This window comes from Dermacentor silvarum, chromosome 1 (genome assembly GCF_013339745.2).
Source record: "Dermacentor silvarum isolate Dsil-2018 chromosome 1, BIME_Dsil_1.4, whole genome shotgun sequence".
NCBI classification, from domain to species: domain Eukaryota; kingdom Metazoa; phylum Arthropoda; class Arachnida; order Ixodida; family Ixodidae; genus Dermacentor; species Dermacentor silvarum.
Window position 1 is genome coordinate 394,303,707 of NC_051154.1, and position 21,966 is coordinate 394,325,672.

At 44.1% G+C, this 21,966-nt stretch overlaps 1 protein-coding gene across 2 annotated transcripts in view; it reads right to left on the bottom strand.

Moving 5' to 3' along the window:
• The window catches only part of LOC125942489 (uncharacterized), a 132,251-nt gene extending 112,397 nt beyond the window's left edge, over window positions 1–19,854 (bottom strand). Inside the window, exons 1-4 of one of the 2 annotated variants that reach the window (XM_049660684.1) lie at window positions 19,799–19,854; window positions 19,073–19,147; window positions 18,233–18,280; window positions 15,627–15,694 (exon numbers count right to left, since the gene is read on the bottom strand). In XM_049660684.1, the coding sequence (XP_049516641.1) occupies window positions 15,627–15,694; window positions 18,233–18,280; window positions 19,073–19,147; window positions 19,799–19,805 (198 nt within the window). In that variant the 5' untranslated portion in view covers window positions 19,806–19,854. Of the gene's footprint in view, window positions 1–15,346; window positions 15,695–18,232; window positions 18,281–19,072; window positions 19,148–19,798 lie in introns of those variants that run through there. The other variant, XM_049660683.1, reaches the window with a different exon arrangement.
• Window positions 19,855–21,966: the final 2,112 nt, after the last annotated feature.

Here is a 21,966-nt window from a genome sequence, read left to right on the forward strand (position 1 = left end):
TCGATAATCCTTTTCTGAACCCATGCTGAAGTGGAGATACGATATTGTGATCTGTCAAATACTGACGAATAAAGCCTGCGACAATGTGCTCTAGCAATTTGCTGCATGTGCTTGTAATAGAAACAGGACGATAATTTGACACTGTAAGGCGATCACCCTTTTTATGAATTGGGACAACTCTTGTCTTACGCGAGTCTGATGGTATCTGTGCTAAATGTAAGGATAATTTGAAAAAATCTGTTAAAAATACACATATCTGTTCTGCATACCTTCGTAAAAACGGATTCGGAAGCTTATCAGGGCCTGCAGATTTCCTAACGTTGATATTAAGGAGCATCTCCAAAACACTTTCTCGGGAAATCAATGTTGCGTAAGAAAGACCTATTTGTAGTGCATCGTTCGAATTCATCTAGGTCAGAGAATACACTACCCAAGTAATCATTAAAGTGCTCAGCAATTATGTGGGCGTCTTCAGTAATTTTACCATTAATCTTTATTTTATGCCATGCCTCTTTTGATGGACTTAAATAGCGCCAAAACTTCTGTGGAGCATTTGAAATAAAATCAGCAAGGCTACACCCTTAGCTGGGTAACCCTTAGTATAGGTGCACAAATTCACATTTATAAGGTACATTGTAACTAATATATTATAAGGTACATTGTAACTAATACAAAATATAAGGTACATTGTAACCAATGTATATAAGGTACAATGTAACCAATATAAAATAAAAGGTACATTGCTACCCTTAAAAAAGATGTAGCTTTAGAGGTTACGCTGTAGTCTTCTATTTTCTAAAGCAAATGTAACCTCTAAAGGACGTGCTAAATTTAGGGGTTACTGCAGCAACTTATAGGGATATTTTTCTTTTTGATTGCATTCTATTTTTATAGCCAACCTAGAAAATTTCCAATGTTCCACTGCAAAGTATTTGCATCTCGAACTGGGCCGATATTGTCATGCCTGCTGGCTGACTGATATGTTTCACCTCAGATTGTTATGCTTAAATCACCTCAGATGTTATGTTTAAATAGTGGGACTAAAGAAGAGACTTCCACTGTCAATGCATTTCATTAAAGCTTTGAAGAGAGCACATAACTCGCTCGAATTGGTATTGACGCAACACTTTTTCTTTCAGTCCCATAATTCAAACTTCTGCATGACAATCTGTGGTGAAAAGAAATCAGAGGCAACTGACAGGCATCACAATGTTGGCCCCACTCGAGATGCAGAACGTTTTGAATCATGACGTGGTGATATATTTATAGGTTAGCTATAAAAATATAGCGCAATCACAATAAAGACGTCTGAATAAATTGCTGAAGTAACCCCTAAATTTAGCATAGTCTTTGGGGTACAGTCCCTGCTTGACCGCCCTTATAACTCAGCTGTAGGTTTCAAAAATATAGTGCCTCTGAGTTAGTGTCCCTCCAAAATATGTGGAAGCCAAAAATGTCTCCAGTTCCTAGAATATTACTTGTGCACAAAAGCAACTATTTATTAAAAATCCACCTTCCAAAGGCACAAAATTACTTGAAGTACACACTCAATGAAGAAAAACACATGGGGAAGCAACATCTTCATGAGTAATGTAGGTTGGCTATAATAAGTAATTAAGTTCAGGCGAGCAAAAGCATACTACAAAGCGCTGCTGGCAATAATATGATGACAATGAGTTGTTTAAATGTACTTGAAGGCAATGTCAGTATTTCATTTCCTAACTATGCCCCTGAGTCTTTGTAATAAGCTGTTCCGTTTAATATTCTGTGAATGTTCTCGAGAAATAAGTTGGAGTACTCTCAAGTACTAAATTCTTTATTACAAGTATTTTGTTCAACAAGATATAATACAAAAATACGATCCATGAGACCTCCCATATACAGTCTTCGAACCACAACTGTGTGAAATGACAAACATATCACAATTTATGCTATTTGATAACTGCAATACTAGATTTATGCACAAGCACCGAGACATACAGGGTGTCCCAGCTATCACGCAGCACGATTTAAAAAAAGAGGAACGTTGTTACGCGAAGCAAACCTAGTGGGTATTGTTTCTGGTGCAGTGGAGTAGCCGCCAGTAATTTTTTCGTTACTGAGATTTATTTAGGTAATAAAATTATTTATCTAACTCGTGAAGTACTCCCCTAATTATCAAAGTATGAATGAGAAAATTGTAGAGCACCATGAAAAACTACCGATACAGCTTTCTGTTGCTAAATACGTGCTACATAAAAGTCTTTTTCCGAGCGTGAAAGAAGCCCGCGAATACACGCAAAGTGCCTCGAGCGGCCAGTCACGCGGTAATTCTGCGTGTATTCGCGGCCTTCTTTCACACTCGGAAAAACACATTTATGTAGCAGGTATTGAGCAACAGAAAGTTGTATCGGTAGTTTTTCAGGGTACTCTACACATTTCTCGTTAACACTTTGATAATTAGGACAGTACTTCTCGGGTTGGGTAATTAATTACAATTACCTAATTAGATCTCAATAACGTAAAAAAATACTGGCGACTACTCCACTGTACTGGAAACAATACGCACTCGGTTTTCTTCGCGTAACGGCGTTCCTTTTTTTTAAATCGTGCTGCGTTGATAGCTGGGACACCCTGTATATATATACCGATCTGCTGGCACTGAGCAATGAAGGGAAATAGAGTGCATTAGTTTTTGCAAAACAGAACCATCTACGTGGGTGAATTAAATGCTTAACCTATGTTTATAAGAAATTCTGAGGCCTCTAAATACTTAAGTAAAACAAAATTAACCAGCCTTCACCACAAGTGAGGGGAGCAAATGACTAGAGCAAGTAAATGCACTGCTTGTGACTAGAAGTAAACAATGTATGACGTGAAAAAAAATAGCTGCTTATGGGATAAGCCTCTCCCACCATTCGAGCTAGCAGCATTGAAGTAAATCACATATGTTGTTTTATCGTTCACTTCACAGTTGCTGAAAAACATGGAAAGCACCGAGAACAGAGCTTCTCCCTAGATGACATTTTTCTTGCTTAGGAGCGCAAAGAGACACTTCAGACGGGCAGTCCTTTCACTAGCTTGTCTCCTGGTAGCACAACTTTATGCACGAGAGCAAGCATTCGGTAAAACGCAAATGGATATTCTAGGTTGTTTACATAATATGGCAAAAGGCAAAAAATAAGTGACCGTTGGAATCCAGATGTGGAGATGCAGTGATCACTTCGGCTTGCCGCCAGCAAAAATGTCTATTGCGGCAGTCTGGGAGGATCACCGTGAGCAGGGTTCTTATTTTGTCCGTGTCAAGTGATGCACCAGTCATACTTGAGGAGCTTAGGGCCTGGAAAGAATTTAATTATTTGCATAAATGGCAGCGCCCCTCCCTGGCCAGAATGTATACAAAGAAATAGACTGCAACACGAATTGTAGGCGGGCCAGTTGGTACGTATCTGAGCGTGAAACAGCGCAAAACGGGACAGCCAGAAGAGAACACAAAGAAACAGCACTACGTGCCCGAGTTCTCGTGTTGTCCCGTTGTTTCGCACGGTTTCATGCTCAGATAAATAGACTTGGCATGATGTTGCTTCTAATGCTGATTAAAGACGTTAAGGAACAAACCTGTAGTTCAAAAGCAGCGTCCTCATTTGTAATAGTTGCGCAGGGTGCCGGCGACACAACTAAATCTGCACTTTTTCTTACCCGGTGCTTCCGGACCTTCCTTGCAAATAACAGCCTCCTCATCAACGCGCTCTACACAAGACAACATTCAGAAAGTACCAATGGCCGATCCCTCAAAGAATCGCAAGATATATAGAAGCAAATGTGCCGACAACTCGCGCGGCGAGTTGCCGTGCCGGTAACGTGGACGGGCCTTAAAGCTTCGTTTTGAGCGTTGCAGAAACACCGATGCGTTTCCGCGAGAATCGCTGCTTACCCCTTTGCTTACTTTTTTCCCACTTAATTCCCTCTCCTCTGATGAAAGAAAAGCTGCAGCCTAGTTATATACTGAACACAGACAAACCAGCACAATACAATGAATGTGTGCGGTTTAGTGGCGCAAGGGCCAGGTATGGCCAAAGAGCGCCATGCCAGTGTTTGTTAGTTCGCAGTGAAGTGATGAATTCTGAGAAGTAGATGTGACGGGGCTGTCAAGGGGCCTAAAAATAATCGCTGTAAAGTGCGTAAAATATACATGTACTAAAATCATGGCAATGACTAATGAGGTGTACTATGCAATGAAGAATGCATTGAGAAAGAATGACACGATATTTAAAATATTTAAGATGCAGTGATTATTAAGAAGCACTACTGCATAAACAGAGCCCTTGAACCACAAGGGCCTGGAGGCATGTGTTATAAGAAACTATCACAGCGGCATCCTCTGGAGAGAGGATGCGCTACAAACTAGTTGGGCTAATAACATGCAGGACCACATCGTTCAAGAAATCGACGACTGCTTTGGCATTAAAAATCGGTTCTTCGCCATGAAACATAATGGGGTGAAGCGGTACATGATATCGGTACGCTTGTGAAAAATATTTCTTCCTTTCTGTTTCGGCTTCCCGGCACTCCACGAGGACATGGAGGACATTCAGCCTCTCACCACATCTACCACAGGTTGGTGGTTCACTACCAGTAAGCAAAAAATTGTGGGTGCCATATGTATGTCCTATTCTGAGACGACAGAATAGGACATCAGTTCGTCGTGTTTTCGTTACGGGAGGCCAGAAACCTAACTGTGGTTTAATGAAGTGAAGCTTATTATTTATTTCAGCGTCCCACAAGCGTTGCCAGTGGCTTCGCAGTTTCTTTCGCAGGAAAGGCTTCAAATCTGTTGAAGGAACAGCAGTTGTAGGGTTAATAGCCTGAGATATAACAGATGTGGCCATTTGGTCTGCTCGAACATTACCTTCAATGCCTCTATGGCCTGGCACCCAGCATATAATCACATGCTGGTTAGATATATACGCTTTACACAGAATGGAATAGAGCTCATTAAGTACAGGGTTTTTGTGTTTACAGAGTGATTGCAATGCTTTCACAACACTTTGCGAGTCTGTAAATATGATAGTCTTTTTAAGTTTTGATTTCATTATATACTTTACAGCCGATAATATAGCATAGGCCTCAGCCGTGAAGATACTTGTCTCCGGGTGCAGCACACCGGATACCGAAAACGATGGACCGATGGCTGCATAAGTTACCCCGGCATGTGACTTGGAAGCGTCTGTGTAAAACTCTGTACACGAGTATTTGGATTGGAGTTCTAAGAAATGCATTCGAATGTGTGCCTCTGGCGCGTGTTTAGTGACCTCTACGAACGATGTGTCACACTCTATGAGCTGCCACTGCCACGGCGGCAACAGTTTCGCTGGAGCCATAGGACATTGCTCAAGCAGTGGAACACCCATTTCCTCACTAAGATTCCTCACACGCAAAGCGAACGGCTTTCTCGCTGCAGGTCGATTATGGAAGAGTGTGGCAGCGGTCACGTCATTTATAGTTGAATAAGAAGGATGTTCAATGTTTGCTTCTATTTTCAGAAAATATGTAAAACTGCTGTATGACCGCGCGGGTGAAGTGACCACTGTTACGACTATACGTAGAGGCTGTGGATTGGACTTGTCCTGAAAGCACCGGTCGCGAGACGGATACCCAGGTGTGGACGGGGTTTAGGATTTTTAACGCACTTGGCGTTGCAGAATTGTAAATTATTGACCCGTAATCAAGGCGTGAGAGGACAAGACTTTTATACAAGTTAAGCAAACACTTTCGATCACTACCCCAAGTCGTACGCGACAGAAGCTTTAAAAGGTTCATTGTCTTCAGGCATTTTGCCCTCCGATGCTTAAGATGGGGAATAAATGTGAGTTTACAATCTAAAATGATTCCTAAAAACTTGTGCTCGCTGCTCACAGAGAGTGCATCTCCTTTGATTGCAATACTTGGGACTGGCGTTACGCCTCTGTTGTTAGTAAAGAGTACGCACGTGCTCTTCTAGGCATTTACTTTGAAACCATTTTCGTCTGCCTATTCGGACAATTTGTTTATTCCACGCTGCACTTGTCGTTCGCAGATGGCAATATTGCATGACTTGAAGGCTATTTGCACATCGTCGACAGAAATGGAATAAAACATTGTGCGTCCCAGACAAAAAATCCGACAGGCTGTCGGCTTGTCGGCTATATGTTATTTTGGCCTGTCGGCCTGTAAGCCTCTGGGCTTGTCAGCCTGTCGGTGTCAGCCTGTCGGCGCCCGCCTGTCGGTGTCGGCCTGTCGGTGTCAGCCTGTCGGTTTCAGCCTGTCGGTTTGTAATCCTGTCGGAACATTCTATTCCGACAGGCCGCAATTGCGGCAGTATTCTCTGGCAATCACTTTCAGCGATAGTTTCACTTTCGCGAGAGTTCATGGCTCGGCCCACGAAAGCTCTTGCATTTTCCCGACGCTTGTGCGCAGGCATGCAGTGCCGATTCTCGCAAAAGTGAAACTACATCTGAATGTGATTTTCCGAGAATACGATCCCTAGTGGCGTCATCAAGCATGCTTGATTATGCTGTCCGACAGTTCCTAAATAGAAAATACACCTTTGATTGATGGTTTCAAAGTTTTATTGCACAGTAATTCACACGCAGCCATCATATACATGCAAACAAAAATACTGTATTTACTGTACATAGGTACTATTTCTCGAAATAAATGAAGCTACTCAATCTATGTTACCAACAAATTTCTACCTATATTCATGAAAAAAGCTAGCAAAAGTACCGAGGCAATGGCATTCCTCTGCCATGCCTGGTTTCAAGCAGCACATGGGCGCCTGCTTTACTAGTACATTATTTGTAACCTGTAGTAAATATACACAACAAAGTAGAAAGCAAAACTAGTATTAAGAAATCTAATAAAGTATGTTTGGGGACCATCATTGGAGACAAGCAAAGTCTCAACATGGGTTAAGGATGTGCGAGGGGGCCTGCCAGCTGAGATTCAGACTGGTTTTAAATGATGCTGCATATACAGCACACTCGACAGCGTTAAAGACATCGTCATTTGGGGTGCCGAGGACGCCTGTGCAGCATCCATCAAGGATGACTTCTCTGGCAAGTACGAAGAGGATCCAGCTTGCAGCATTGACTCGCCTCCCTTTTCAAAGGCTAAAAAGGCCAAGATGACCAAAGTGAGCGCCATCATCAGGGCAGCATACGAGGCTTCTCCGGAGCTACCAAAACACACGAGCATCAAGAAGTGGACGCTCTTGGTATTTACGTCACATATGAAGAATATACCACGGTGGTGGTCGTGGCACACCGACAGCATATGAATTCAACAGAACAAGGAAGGGTCCTGCTTTACTGTAAAAGGTGGGATGCCCCTGAGTGGGCAATACAGCAGGGAAGAAACAGTTTTGCTGCTTAACATACCGAAGAGGGAAAATTTGTTTCAGCAATCCCAAAGAACATGAGCACGGAACACAACCAACGCAGAAGAAAAGCACGATCAAAGATCTTACAAAACAAACATGGAAGAAATCCAGACATATACTACACGGACGTGCATAGAGTGGCAACAAATTCACAATAGTCCACAGAGATAACTAGCTCCATTCGGACCCCTTTGGCTTGCACGGAGGAGGCAGCCGCCATAGCACTGGCCTTTCAAGATGCAGAGGCAGAAGAACAATCTCCATTGGTCCTGACGTACTCCCAGGCAGTGGTCCATTCATATATAACGGGCACCATTCCACACAAAATCCACAGCATGCTAGGCACCACCCTAGAATGGCACCACGCAATAATGTAGTGCCCGGCACACTCTGGGCACAAGGGAAACGAGAAGGCCGACCAAACTGCTCGAGGATCCCTACGAGGAACCCCTGATCCACTTTCAAAAGATGAAGCGCCAACAGTGACAGCACATTAGGAAGGAACAAAGACAGGACAGGCGCTACTTGCAACTGTTTATTGTGGTCAAAGGTGGTTGAATATATAGCCATGGGGAGAGGGGGGACGAAAAAGGCGGAACACTGATTGTATGAATGCGCACGCGTGAGAACACTGAAGATATGCATGAAGGAAATGGCGAATCTAAAACTTATCTAAAAACACACTTTCATTTGTGTATATATTCAGAGACGGGGAGCTGACACATGTTTCCCCTCTCTTCCTAATCTGGTTGGCCTCCAACAATTCACGTGCCACAGAGTCTTTACTTTTAAACAAGATTGTAGTATCTTGAAGCCTTGCTTCACATGCTTGTTTATTTTCATTGCCGCAGGCCTTGCAATGAAGAGGCAGGTTTGAGCCATAACCATATTTCAATGAAAGCTTATGCTCCCGCAGGCGATCATTAATACATCGGCCAGTTTGGCCGACGTACTCTTTCCCACACTTCAGTGGTATACAGTATACAACTCCTTCCTCACACTTCACAAAATGATTCGTATGTTTAATGGAACACCCTGCTTTCTTACGAGTTATCAGAACCAATCAGGCGGCACAAAGTAGCAAGTTTTCGGGGTGCGGAAAAAAACCACAGGAATTTTGTATTTCACGGCGGCGTGTTTAAGATTGTGCGCCACTTTGTGAGAATACGGAATCACCACTGGTTTGGCTTTCTTTTCGAATGTTTGACCTTCTTCAGTGCTTATTTTTCTTTCTTTTTTCACCTTTTTCAATAACGCCTCCGAAACTGCGCTTAAAACCGAACAAGGGAAGCCAGCCTTCCTCAATTTCAAAATCTGTTCGTCAAAGCTTCCTTGTGCCTTATGACAGCACGATTTTTTAAGGGCGGATTCGAGGCACATAGTGGCAATCGCACGTTTAACAGTCTTGGAGTGTGTAGACTCATACGGCACCAATTCCTTGTGGGCACGGGGTCGCTACATCCAGCAGGAACCTTCGTCAGTAAGGGTTATGTCAAGATCTAAAAACTGCAAGCTGTTATCCTTGGCTAGTTCAAAAGTAAAATCTAAACAGCACGGCAAAGGCTTAAACAGCACGGCAAAGGCTTAGATTTTACTTTTGAACTAGCCAAGGATAACAGCTTGCAGTTTTTATATCTTGACATAACCCTTACTGACGAAGGTTCCTGCTGGATATCGACCCTGTGCCCACAAGGAATTGTTGCCGTATGAGTCTACACACTCCAAGACTGTTAAACGTGCGATTGCCACTATGTGCCTCGAATCCGCCCTTAAAAATTCGTGCTGTCATAAGGCACAAGGAAGCTTTGACGAAGAGATTTTGAAATTGAGGAAGGCTGGCTTCCCTTGTTCGGTTGTAAGTGCAGTTTCGGAGGCGTGATTGAAAAAGGTGAAAAAAGAAAGAAAAAGAAGCACTGAAGAAGGTCAAACATTCGAAAAGAAAGCCAAACCAATGGTGATTTCGTATTCTCACAAAGTGGCGCACAATCTTAAACACGTCGCTGTCAAATACAAAATTCCTGTGGTTTTTTCCGCACCCCGAAAACTTGCTACTTTGTGCCGCCTGATTGGTTCTGATAACTCTAAGAAAGCAGGGTGTTCCATTAAACATACGAATCCTTTTGTGAAGTGTAAGGAAGGAGTTGTATACCGTATACCGCTGAAGTGTGGGAAAGAGTACGTCGGCCAAACTGGCCGATGTATTAATGATCGCCTGCGGGAGCATAAGCTTTCATTGCAATATGGTTATGGCTCAAACTTGCCTCTTCATTGCAAGGCCTGCGGCAATGAAAATAAACAAGCATGTGAAGCAAGGCTTCAAAATACTACAATCTTGTTTAAAAGTAAAGACTCTGTGGCACGTGAATTGTTGGAGGCCAACCAGATTAGGAAGAGAGGGGAAACATGTGTCAGCTCCCCGTCTCTGAATATATACACAAATGAAAGTGTGTTCTTAGATAAGTTTTAGATTCGCCATTTCCTTCATGCACATCTTCAGTGTTCTCACGCGTGCGCATTCATACAATCAGTGTTCCGCCTTTTTCGTCCCCCCCTCTCCCCATGGCTATATATTCAACCACCTTTGACCACAATAAACAGTTGCAAGTAGCGCCTGTCCTGTCTTTGTTCCTTCCTAATGTGCTGTCACTGTTGGCGCTTCATCTTTTGAAAGCTATGCACCAACTAGCCCCACAACGTGTTTTACTGGAATACCCCTGATCCACCAGCACGACATCCTCGGAGACCAAAGAGACAAAAATACAGCCACCTACACCCAGACCGTACAGGGAAACAGGTCAGGTACTGGCTCTTCTTACAAACACACATCATCATCAACCTATACTTATGTCCACTGCAGGACGAAGGCCTCTCCCTGCGATCTCCATTACCCCTGTCCTGCGCTAGCAGATTCCAACTTGCGCCTGCAAATTTCCTAACTTCATCCCCCCACCTAGTTTTCTGCCATCCTCGACTGCGCTTCCCTTTCTTGGTATCCATTTTGTAACCAATGATCCACCGGTTATCCATCCTACGCATTACATGGCTTGCCCAGTTCCATTTCCCCTCTTAATGTTAACAAGAATATCGGCTATCGCCATTTGCTCTCTGATCCACACTCTTCCCGTCTCTTTAAGATAGACCTAATCTTTTTCGTTCCTTCGCTATTTGTGTGGTCCTCCACGCATATACATACATCCAAATACTTCCCAAGATGCATACACCCTGCCACTTCCCTTGGTGGGCCAAGTCTCGTCCTGTAATGTGGATATGTAAGCAACGACTTCCAAATTCTAAATTCACCCCCTAACGGCGCAAATTCCAAGCAACAGGCAGCGGGACGTTTGGCTTGCTAGCGAAAATCTAGAGAGCCAGAGAGCTCTTCTCGATCAAGCCCAGCAAGCTGCAGAGACCAATGGAGCTCTAAACTGAGGCACCCACCCACCACCCAAGACCCTTAAGAGAAATAATTTAAGTTTACACTACTACTGCTAAAGAAAGATATTGGCTGACCTAATTCAAACTAAAATTTTCTAAATTTCTCAACTAATTCAATATATAGTGGTCGACCTATACTCATGTTGGACCTATTTTTTAGTAAATACGGTAAGCACTAACTCCACAAAGAAAGGCAGAAGTGCTAAGCTGGTAAGGTAAATATACAAAGTCTGTCCCAGAAGTTTGAGCAGTTCATGTCACTACATTCTCTGCCGCGTTTTTGCTGGCTCAGTGCACAAACTTTTGGGACAAGCCCCGTAGCAATCAGTACCAGTAGCACTACCTTCTTTGCGCGTCAGCGAGTTTCTGCACCAATTGCCTGTGCACTTCTTTCAATCTTTTTTTTTCTCGTCTTCCGGCACGACACGGTTGCCCATGAAGATCCGGAGGAGGCCTGCGCAAGAAAAGCAATCACGAGTACAAAATTAATGAAAGCATCTAAACAATAATTTCCAGCATGCAAAGTGCAAGTTCCCAACAATATGCCCACGGTTCAATGAAATATTTTTGCAAAGCTGCATTTTCAATAACCAAACTGCAGATTACTTTTTTCATGTTAACTCACATGCCTCAAATTCTTTCTACAGTTTTAACATGAAATATTTCAGTAGCAGATGATCACAACACAGTGCTTTAGCACTAGCTTCGCTTTTACTGTGCCTATTTGCATGTGCCATCTATACATGAGTAGATCAGTTCATTAGAACAGTATGTTCATATACTTTTCAAGGATGACAACTTTTGTGGTGTCAAGGCTGGTCTGGCCTCAGTCCTTCCCTTGGATCGCGACTTGTTGGACAAAGTCCCGGTCACGCTTCTGTTCTTAAGCTCATCTGGCATCCAATACGTTGTGGACGCCATACGCCAGAACATAGTCAGACGTAGAGCGCAACAATGTCCCCCAAGCAGCCTTTTCTATTCATTGCCCGGATCCAGCATACACCTGCAATATATAATAACACATACATAGCTTGTAGCTAACAGGTTTTATACTGGACGATATACACTATGCATTTTCTCAACTCTACTGTTTTCTGGCATTCTGGCCATTTATTAGTTGTAGCTCACCTGCATGAGCAGAACGAAATTATACAGTAAAATTTTAAAAAATCTTTTAGACAATCCCACATAAAAATCTCCCAAGCATAAATAGCAATCGCTGAATTTGTTAAATTGACAATGATCTGCAAGAATATTCACTGCTATCTATAGCTCGATGAACTCACTAACATCTACCTTGACATTGGGTAGCCGAATTTCAAATACATGTGTTGTCTGTAGGACCACTCTTTATTTTCAGGTTGATCTGTGCGGTCACTAGATGCAATATAGAAATGTGCACAAGCATTGCGTTCCAAGGACTGCATGATTACATAATTATGCCATCAACATTAATGTACACATACAGAAAAAAAAACCTTCACACACGTGACATGGCTGCATAAACGTACACTCGCCAACTGAAAAACACACGTAGCACGCCTGCCTGGCAGTCCTTGCAAGGAATTTTATAGACGATGCCGGGATATTTTTCTTTTTCGAGGCAGTCTTTGACTAGGACGAGTTGTTGTTTTAGCTTGCTTGAAGGGATGTGGCAGATTTGTCCATCATAATCTTTGAAAATTCTTGACATTGACTCGCTCATGCCTCATGCATAGGGGAGAGCCGCCCGTTTCCTTGTTCTCATCGGCCTGATGACACGCTTTTCTTCAGTCTTTATAAACTGGCCATGGTAGCCATTACTGACCAAATCCTGCGCCACTCTCTTCAACTCAGCTCTGCGTGCATCAGTAGTCGAGCACAATCGGAATGCACGGGTGAACAGTGTAGAGGCAACAGATCGTTTGTGTCTAACGGGATGGGCCGAATCAAAGTGCAGATATTTCCCTGTGTGCGTAGGCTTCCGATAAACGCTTGTTGAAAGGCCGGATGCAGTACGCATGGCTTCAACGTCAAGGAAAGCCAGGCGACCATTAACTTCTTCTTCAACGGTGAATTCTATTGTGCTTTGGAAAGAGTTCAAGTGCTGCAGAAAAGGTACGACGTCTTTGCGGCAGATAATGGAAAAACAATCGTCGACATACCGCAGGAACAATTTTGGAGCGGGCTGGAATGTCGTGAGGGCTTTACCTTCGAGGGCTTTCCAAAGCACAATAGAATTCACCGTTGAAAAAGAAGTTAATGGTCGCCTGGCTTTACTTGACGTTGAAGTCATGCGTACTGCATCCGGCCTTTCAACAAGCATTTATCAGAAGCCTACGCACACAGGGAAATATCTGCACTTTTATTCGGCCCATCCCGTTGGACACAAACGATCTGTTGCCTCTACACTGTTCACCCGTGCATTCCGATCGTGCTCGACTACTGACGCACGCAGAGCTGAGTTGAAGAGAGTAACGCAGGATTTGGTCAGCAATGGCTACCCTAGCCAGTTTATAAAGACTGAAGAAAAGCGTGCCGCTGAACCCCCATCAGGCCGATGAGAACAAGGAAACGGGCGGCTCTCCCCTATGCACGAAGCGTGAACGAGTCAATGTCAAGAATTTTCAAAGATTATGATGTACAAATCTGCCATGTCCCTTCAAGCAAGCTAAAACAACAACTCGTCCGAGTCAAAGACTGCCTCGAAAAAGAAAAATATCCCGGCATCATCTACAAAATTCCATGCCAGGACTACCAGGCGTGCTACGTAGGCGAGACGGGAAACTTTAAAAGAAGGCTACAGCAGCACCGCAATGATGTAGCCAAAGGACACACGGTTTCCAGCGCCCTAGCAGAGCATCATGAGAAGACTGGTCACAGTATTAACTGGCATTCGGCTTTCATCATCAAAAGAGAGAAGAAATTATCCCGATAGCTTCTTGAATCATTTTGCATACTACAATCTACGACTAACACAATAAACCGGACACGGGGCCCCCTCCCTGAGTTGTACGCAAGGGCCTTACGTCTTCCAACGCATATATAATAAAGATCACCATGCATTCGTTCATTGTGAACAAGGCACCCGTAGTGGGTGCCAAAACGTCAATCTGTTGTTTTTGTGTTCTTCAGTTGGCGAGTGTACGTTTATTCAGCCATGTTCTTTCCTCGCCAGACAAGTTTTCGTCAAACCCTAGATTACATCACACAAGTGACATTACCATAATAAAGGATTAGTCCACCAATTATGTTTTCTCGCGCTGTTTTGGAGACCTGCGTCACTACGAGCGCAGTGCACCATCTAACTTATAGTAGAAGTACAATTTCATTTTACATATTTATTTCTTCTGTGTGGCAGCAATTTTTTTATGGGCTTGGAAGACGCAGCGAAAATGGCCATCTCCACAAGCACCGAGATCGCTTTATGGCGGCTTAGTTAGAGGAGCCATCAAGCTAGTCTCGCACAGAACTGTTTCTTCATGCCCACTATCCCACTGCTGTCATTTCTGCACACTCTTAATTTTACTACCACCAGCAAATGCAGATGATCTGCAAACACTTCTCGTACATTTGTATGCATTGAGAGCAAGCATAGTTGTGCTTTCATGGGACACTGTTCTACACAGGAAATTGTGGCAATAGTGTTAAGCAACAATAAACACAACTAAAACATTTATGTGAGACAAAAATACCAGAGCAAGCATATTACCAGGGTCAGATTTTCTACTTGGCCACTCCAGCCAATCAAAAGTGGCTGCAGTAGAGTGCTGTAAACTGACCCCTTTTCATTTATTTTGGTATGTCTGTGGTGTAGCAAGCCAATGACAACAGCACCAAAGGGGCGTCATGTGCTCGGCCACTTGCGGAAAGCAACATGCGATCATGATGCTGCATGGCACAGCTGATTGACATAAGCTGCCTGCATAGATAATTTATAAGAAGAAGCCACTGCCGGCTTAAGAAGCCTTTCCCAGAAATGCTGCCACACAGGCAAATGCGAACAGGCGAATGACGAGTGCCACGTTTGACTAGTGGATTAGGACCACATGGCAACGTCACCTAAGAACTGTCTCCTTGTCCTTGATATGTACTGTGGGCACCTTACTGACAGCATGAAGGCTGTGCTCTCCCAAGCTTGAATGGACATCGCTATTATACCAGGTGGCATGATGGACCAGCCTCAGCCACTTGACGTCTGTATCAACAAGCATTTTGAGGATGGATTGCCTGCGGAAATACTTCGCGATCTGGCCGAGTGATAAAGCGTATAAGCTAACAGCAACAGGTTGTACTAAATGCACATAACTAACACAAGTGGCGAGCTGGGTCACTGCAGCATGGGACACACCATGAAGCTTGATTGCATGCTTTCAAGGAGTGCAGCATCTAAAGTGCACTAAATGGCACCACAAATTGTCTGCTCTTTTATGCTGACAACGATAAGAAGGTAAGCAACAAGGCTAGCAGCAACAACACTGCATGGGCTGGGACGGGTCGTGACTAATAAATGCTGTTCGCGTTTTATGTCTGTTGCCCTAACTTGTCCGGCTTACATTCAAGAAAAACACTTTTTTCACTGGCTTCAGACCTTCAGGTGCTGGCTTAGGAGTGAGACCGGCCTAGATTTGAATAAATATGGTACTCGGCCATAAATCTAGTTCGTGGATCATACACAGCTACTTACATCCATAACGGAAAAACAAAAGGGACATAGTTCAGTTTCTTTCCCCACTCTGAAATGTACGAGCCCTTTCAGAACGTAAATGTAACATCGATCCTTAAAAAACAGTTCTATGACTTTTAAAGTTACCTTTCCGTCATCTCTTGAGGATCCGATGACAACATCGATGGCCTCTCCAGTGAATATGTCCATGTCAGCTACAAAAGAAAATGTACAACTTTTCCCTTGAATTGCCAGGTCTCATAAAAGGTAAGGATTTAAGACTTCAAAAGCAATATAGGAGTCCCATGCTATCGAAAGAGCATAATGTAACCATTACACATTGCCGGGGTATATAAACCAAAAATGTCTGTCAGGAACATTGTGTGGGACATACCACACATTGGTACCTTGCAAACATGACCTGTACAATGACGCTGCAATAATACATAGGTAATTATTTCTGCCTACACTCAAGGAACTCGGGTACAGTCAAACCTCATTAATACGTACCCGCTTAATGTGTAATTGCAGTTTAAATGTAGTCGCGAAGATTCCCCCACCCAGCCCCCATTGAACCCCATGCCTGACCGCTTAAGCCGTAGTCACTCATTTGCCATCAAATGGTTATTGCATACTATTTTCCTTCTAGTTCTACACGCACAGGCACAAATTCGGCAAAATTTCATGCACTGAAAAATGAAAGGTGAAATCGGTTGTACAATATTGTAAAATGTAGCATTTCTCAAATTTTTAGAAGGCATTTTTTCTCTTAAAAAGGGAAACCATACGACTTATATCCTTTATGTTTGTATGTACTATGTAATAATAGTTACGTGTCCATGTTTCGTTTATGTTGCTTCACAGATACTTTCAAATTTGAGAAAAAGCACTCCGCATGAAAATGTAGCCTTCACCAGTTGGTCTTTGGTAGCTTTTTCTGGTAAACTGTTAGGTTCTGTTAAAAACAAAATTCAGTTGCATGCTTTTGAATGGCGTGCCCACCATATTTGGTCAAGAAAAAAAAGTGAAATATACAACCGGCTTCGATCTCGTGAAATTTCTGACATGACCGGGCATGAATCAATGTTAGCATGAGTAGGCATCAGTGACATCATAAGAGCAAATGTGAAAAAGTGCAAACGGTTGCAAATCTATGATGATGAGTGCCTATAGGCTCAAATGAATGGACCTTTTTCCAATTCAGCTATGCGCATGCCCCAGGTGCATTCCATGCCGTGCCGCCATTATCGGAGGGCAGGTGTGCGAAGTGAGTGCGTGAACCCTTGCATGATCCGCGGCAATTTCCTGAGCTTGAGTTGCTGATCAATAATTTTTCTCGTGTTCTGGGCAAGAATATTGGTTAAAGGAAACACTTAGCTGTTTGTGGGAAAGACTGCAAGCACTTTTGTCGATGAAAAGACTCTGTGAACTAACGCTCGAGCGATAGGCGCAGCGTTTGCGACAAAACTCATGCAGGCACTTTCTGTACCGTCGATTGCACAAACCGGCGTGGAATGGTGAACATTGTACTGAAGTGGAGCGCACGGTCAAATTAAAAAAAAATACCCCATGTTATCAGTGAGTTATCACGCAATTCTTGCTGAGTGAGGTAAGCCTGCGTTCTGGTAACAGCATGATGCTGGCGCTGTGATTATTGGACTTCTCGCCTTACGACCGACTCGGAAGTCACGGCGATGTTTTAATCTACGGGTATGTATACCGCACGGATTTTACCATTGGCTTAAGAATGTGCTACCGCATGCAAGCGGAAATAGCTGTACGGTTACATGGGGCCAAACGAAAAGAAGAATCTCGCCACACAGCCGATCAGAATGCATCGTTCGAGGCCAAAGCGACACACGCGTGGTGCCGCATTATGCAAAACTCGCGAGTCTTACTTTTTGCAGGCAAATGAAGCTTTATGCACCTGACAAAACAACGTGTTGCGTCCACTTACATTCTGCTTACCCCCCCGTACTGTGTTGCGTTCACTTAGTCCCCAGTACCATGCCATATACGATACATATCTCGATATAAAACAACACTTGCCCTGCAGTGCATTCGCAGTATGTGTGCAGAAGTTTTGCATGTTGTTTGTTCTTCATGGTGAGCTGCTTGCATGCCCGCTCTTGAGGGCAAGCTCGTACGCACGTGCATGCGTCTGTTGACCGCCTCCTTCAAGTCGAGCCACTCAAAACGACGGTCGAGTTTATCCTGAAGAAAGTCCTGCCACGGCGCGTTTCACGCTCACACATGCCTTCGCCAGTTGAGTCAAAGTACTGACCAAGCTGCTGAAGAACAAAAGCCGGCGCATCTCTCAAATCTTGGTTACAAATGGCCTGCACATCGCATCAGCATGCTGCCATTGCATCAGTAAATGTAAAATGTGTTATTGCTACATGTGAGCAAATACATGCGCGCTAGAGCAGGACAATGAGAAGCTGCTTCAGCAACACAAGCGACAGAAGAAAAAAAAAGCAGGGACAGCCGTCGCAGAGACTGCTTGGTCAAACGCTACCATGCTTTGCGTAGAGGCGAGAAGCGGTGGGAGCGTGTGTGTGTTGCCCGTCAAATTTAGTTGAAGTGACGGCCGCTAGAGGGGTCGCTTACTGGAAAAAGGTCCATTTGTAAGGTAGTGGCGGTGAGTAAGCACTGCTGAGCGTGGACGAATATCAGTGAGTGTGAAGTACTGCACAACTAGAAAAAATTGGTGCTTGAAACTGAACAGTGCTGTACAAAAAATGTACTCTTACCATGCTCCTGTGACAAAGGTGCCATAGAGGCCATGGCAGTTATAATTCCTGTAAAAATTACACAATAAGATGAACACAGACATGGAAGTGCAATTTGAAGTCATAGAAAGCCACACACAAATGTCTTCATGCACAAATATGCACTACATTGTGTCCACTGCAGAGCTCACTTCCTTTGCAAAAAGATGCAATGCTCTTGTAAGGCCTTCAACAAGCCTTAAGTATAAACCGCATGCACGCGATCTTGCACGCAACAGCGACAAGTGACGTGACGGAGATGGCTGTCGCATTCGCTCGTCGCCTACAAGTCGTACCACACGCGAGCGATGACTTTGAGCGCTGTTTCCCCGGTGTTGCTGGTATGAGGGCAGCAAATACGCGCCGTAACTGGTGTGACGCATGCTCTATTAGTTTAACTTGATATGTTTTACTGTAAAGAGCACCATAAATATTTCTTAAGGTCTTGCACTAGGTTCTTATCTTTGTGCGTATCAAAATTGAGTCATTCGCTTGTTCCGTGCGACAATCGGTTGTACTTGACTGATGTACATCCTGTTCTGGCTTCGCGCTATTGGCTAGTCGCTCATAGAAAGTCGTTCCGGCGACGAGTTGTAGATTACCAGAACCAAGCGATCAAGCGACAAGAACGAGTGATCAGTTTGCGCGACGGCTTGTTCCGTCGCTCGTCGCCGTCGCGCACAAAATCGCTCGCATGCGGTTTGGGCTTGGGTAAAAAATACTAGCATGTAGCGCCATTTTTTTTATATAAAGCACAGCCACATGACACAAATCAGTAACAACATATACATCTAAAATCTTGTCAACTTTCAGTTGCCATACCTTTGGTGCTCTTGCCCTTTTCTAAGGACAGATTTCTGAGCCTTTTCGACGTGTGCAGCACCATTTCTTCAGTTTCTGCATTGCATTTAACAAGGCATTACAAAGCTGACACTGCCGACAGGCAGCAATGTTAGGGTGATAAACATTCAAGTGTCATAATAACAAATCAGGCCAGAATATCAGTTCCTCTGGTCTCCCCCTGGCATTACTCTCGTTTCATCCTTTCATGAATGCAAAACATTTGCAAGCGTGGCTCCCACGTCCACTACACGACAGATACCCGTTCATGCAGCAGACAGGTTCTCATGTGGCATATGTTTTTCCATCAGACTAGATATGGAGCCGCTTAACATTTACGCCCAAAATTATGTGTCCAAAACCAAAATTCTGCTGCTAACTGCCAAAAGCACACATTTGCGCCGATGGCCCCTCCTGCGAAGCAGTGTCTACCTTGAGCGTCCGCGGCAGTGCGTGCTGCACCCCCTCCCCATTTCATAACGCCGACCCTTCCAGACATATCGCAGACTGCCCGAGACTCTAATCAAAGGAGAGATACGTCTCGAGCAGCCAGGCCTAAACCCCAAAGTCACGCTACGAGATTGCGCCGGACATTTGCTTACTGCACAATGAGCGGGACAAAGCACATGCCGGTGAAGATTAAATCGTTCGAAATGTTAGTCGTATAAACATTTAAGGTGTGCTTATTAACGAATGAGTAGAACTTACCAGCCATGTGCAGCACTCTGTCGCATCGCCGTTCCACCACACGTCGTAGAGGACAATTGGATAGAAATCCACGACATTCTCTGGGTTAAAGTTTTGTACTGCGGTGTGCCTGACAACCGCAGTGGTCATGTCCACTTCATATTCAACGAATACAAGCATCTCGAGCTTAACACAGTGCAACGCAGTCGTTCTCGCTTAGATGACAGCTGTGGCTATGGCCGTGGATTCTATGGATGCGGATTGGCATGCGACTTCGACTGCCACCACTGCATCACCCAAACCAAACCAAAACAGAAAAGAAAAATACTACTAAAGCAGTGCCGTACAACAGTAGTGGGTGGAAGCATGGAGGAAGATAAAAAAAAATTTTTTTTTCAAGTTGTTTCCTTCCTCCATGAGTGGAAGGCACAAAGTCGTACAGTTGTACAGATAAGAAATGTTGAGAACTGCATCAGGCTTAAGCATTCTTAAAATGACATCCCAACTCATGAGAGTAATTATGAATTCGACATCGATCGTGTGTGTGTTTTGTATACGTGGTCAATGAACACGATTGTTGGCGTTCATTCATTTTGCCCACCGCGTCATGTAGAGTGGCATGATCAGATTTCTCTGAGCGCAATAAAAAAATTTTCAGCGCACGCAAACTCGCACAACGCAGACACAGATGCACATGCGCGCGGGCCGCGATTTTGTAGCGATTCCGTCTCCGATGATATTCCTTTTTGCACTTTTCGCGCTTTGTCAGGGGTCAGAGCGACGCCCCGCCCGCGTTATCAAAGCGATCAGGGCCGCGATTTTGTATCAAGGCATTATGACTTATTCTACTCTATTCTTATCATCCACCGCTCACGGCCGGCTGATCCCGCGAGCGGACCGTCGCTCCGTCCACTGAAAAAGCACGATAAGCGCGTAAAGACATTATTACATTAAAGGCATCGCTACCAAATACCGGCCTAGCCGGCCATGAGCGGTGGATGATAAGAGGGGCATATGATCGAGCGGAAGGCATCGCTACAAAATCGTGGCCCTGCAGTAATCAAAAAGAGTTTTGGAAGTGAGCGTTTGCGTTGTAACTTCTCTGCCTGGGCATGCACGTTAGGTTTATCGCTCTGTCATGCATTGTCAAGCAGCTGACCGCGTCTATTAGCCTGGATAATATATATATATATATATATATATATATATAGATACACGAAGGCCAAGAGCGCGCGGCCAATGCGGCTTACAGAAAAAAAAACATGCTTTTCATGCCGCAGCAATGCAGCACACGCATCGTTAACGTAGGAGCTGATCAATTATATGCACATGGATATTATTATGCAAAATGACACCGCCGAAACAAGGAAACCTTAAACAGCTTGTTTCTATTTAGAAACGGTGATCATGCATACAAACTAATTAACCAAAGACTGCACATTTCTGCCCAAGTAATAAATGAAGAGGAATTACAAGCTTAATTAATTGTAATTGCACCGAAGCTGCATGTGACACATTGGGCGCTGAAATACAGATCATAAGCACAAGGTTTCTCAACAACCAGAATCACAACCGAAGCAGAGCATTATAGCGGGGATTAACTGGCCGCGGTGGGGCAGAACTCAGCATAGCAAGTTAGTGGTGGCTGGATATTTCTTTAATAGTTTTTTATTTACTAGTTGTAACAATTAACGTACCATTATTTCTTATTATATTGGAGTGCAGTTGCCGCGACACCACACGCCTCAAGAACACGGAAGCGGCAATGGGGACACCAAAACCACAATCCAGACTGGTCCATGGGTTGGGGCTCGCCGAGGCCCCTACTCATGGACCTACTTGCTTCCAACTTTGATCCCCCCGCTGCCCCTTGGGTGCCCTAGAGATGCTGTGCTGCCTGCTTTATATAATGTCAAGTGTTCTCCTAAGGCCTCTATTTGCCATTTACATATATGCCCTCTTGAGCAGTACTTGTAAAAAAATCCAGTCTATTGTTGCGACGAAAAGAGCACCCCGCAACGAAAAAAGCTGCCCACGACTTCTGCAACGCCACTCAGATCCTTGCCGAGTAAATATAGCATAGGTACGACATGGTTTACTTAACGTGTAGATTGTGCGTGCCACTTCTAGGAATGTTGCGCCACACGAAATTATGGTAGCATTGCCACTAAATATGCATGACATCGATC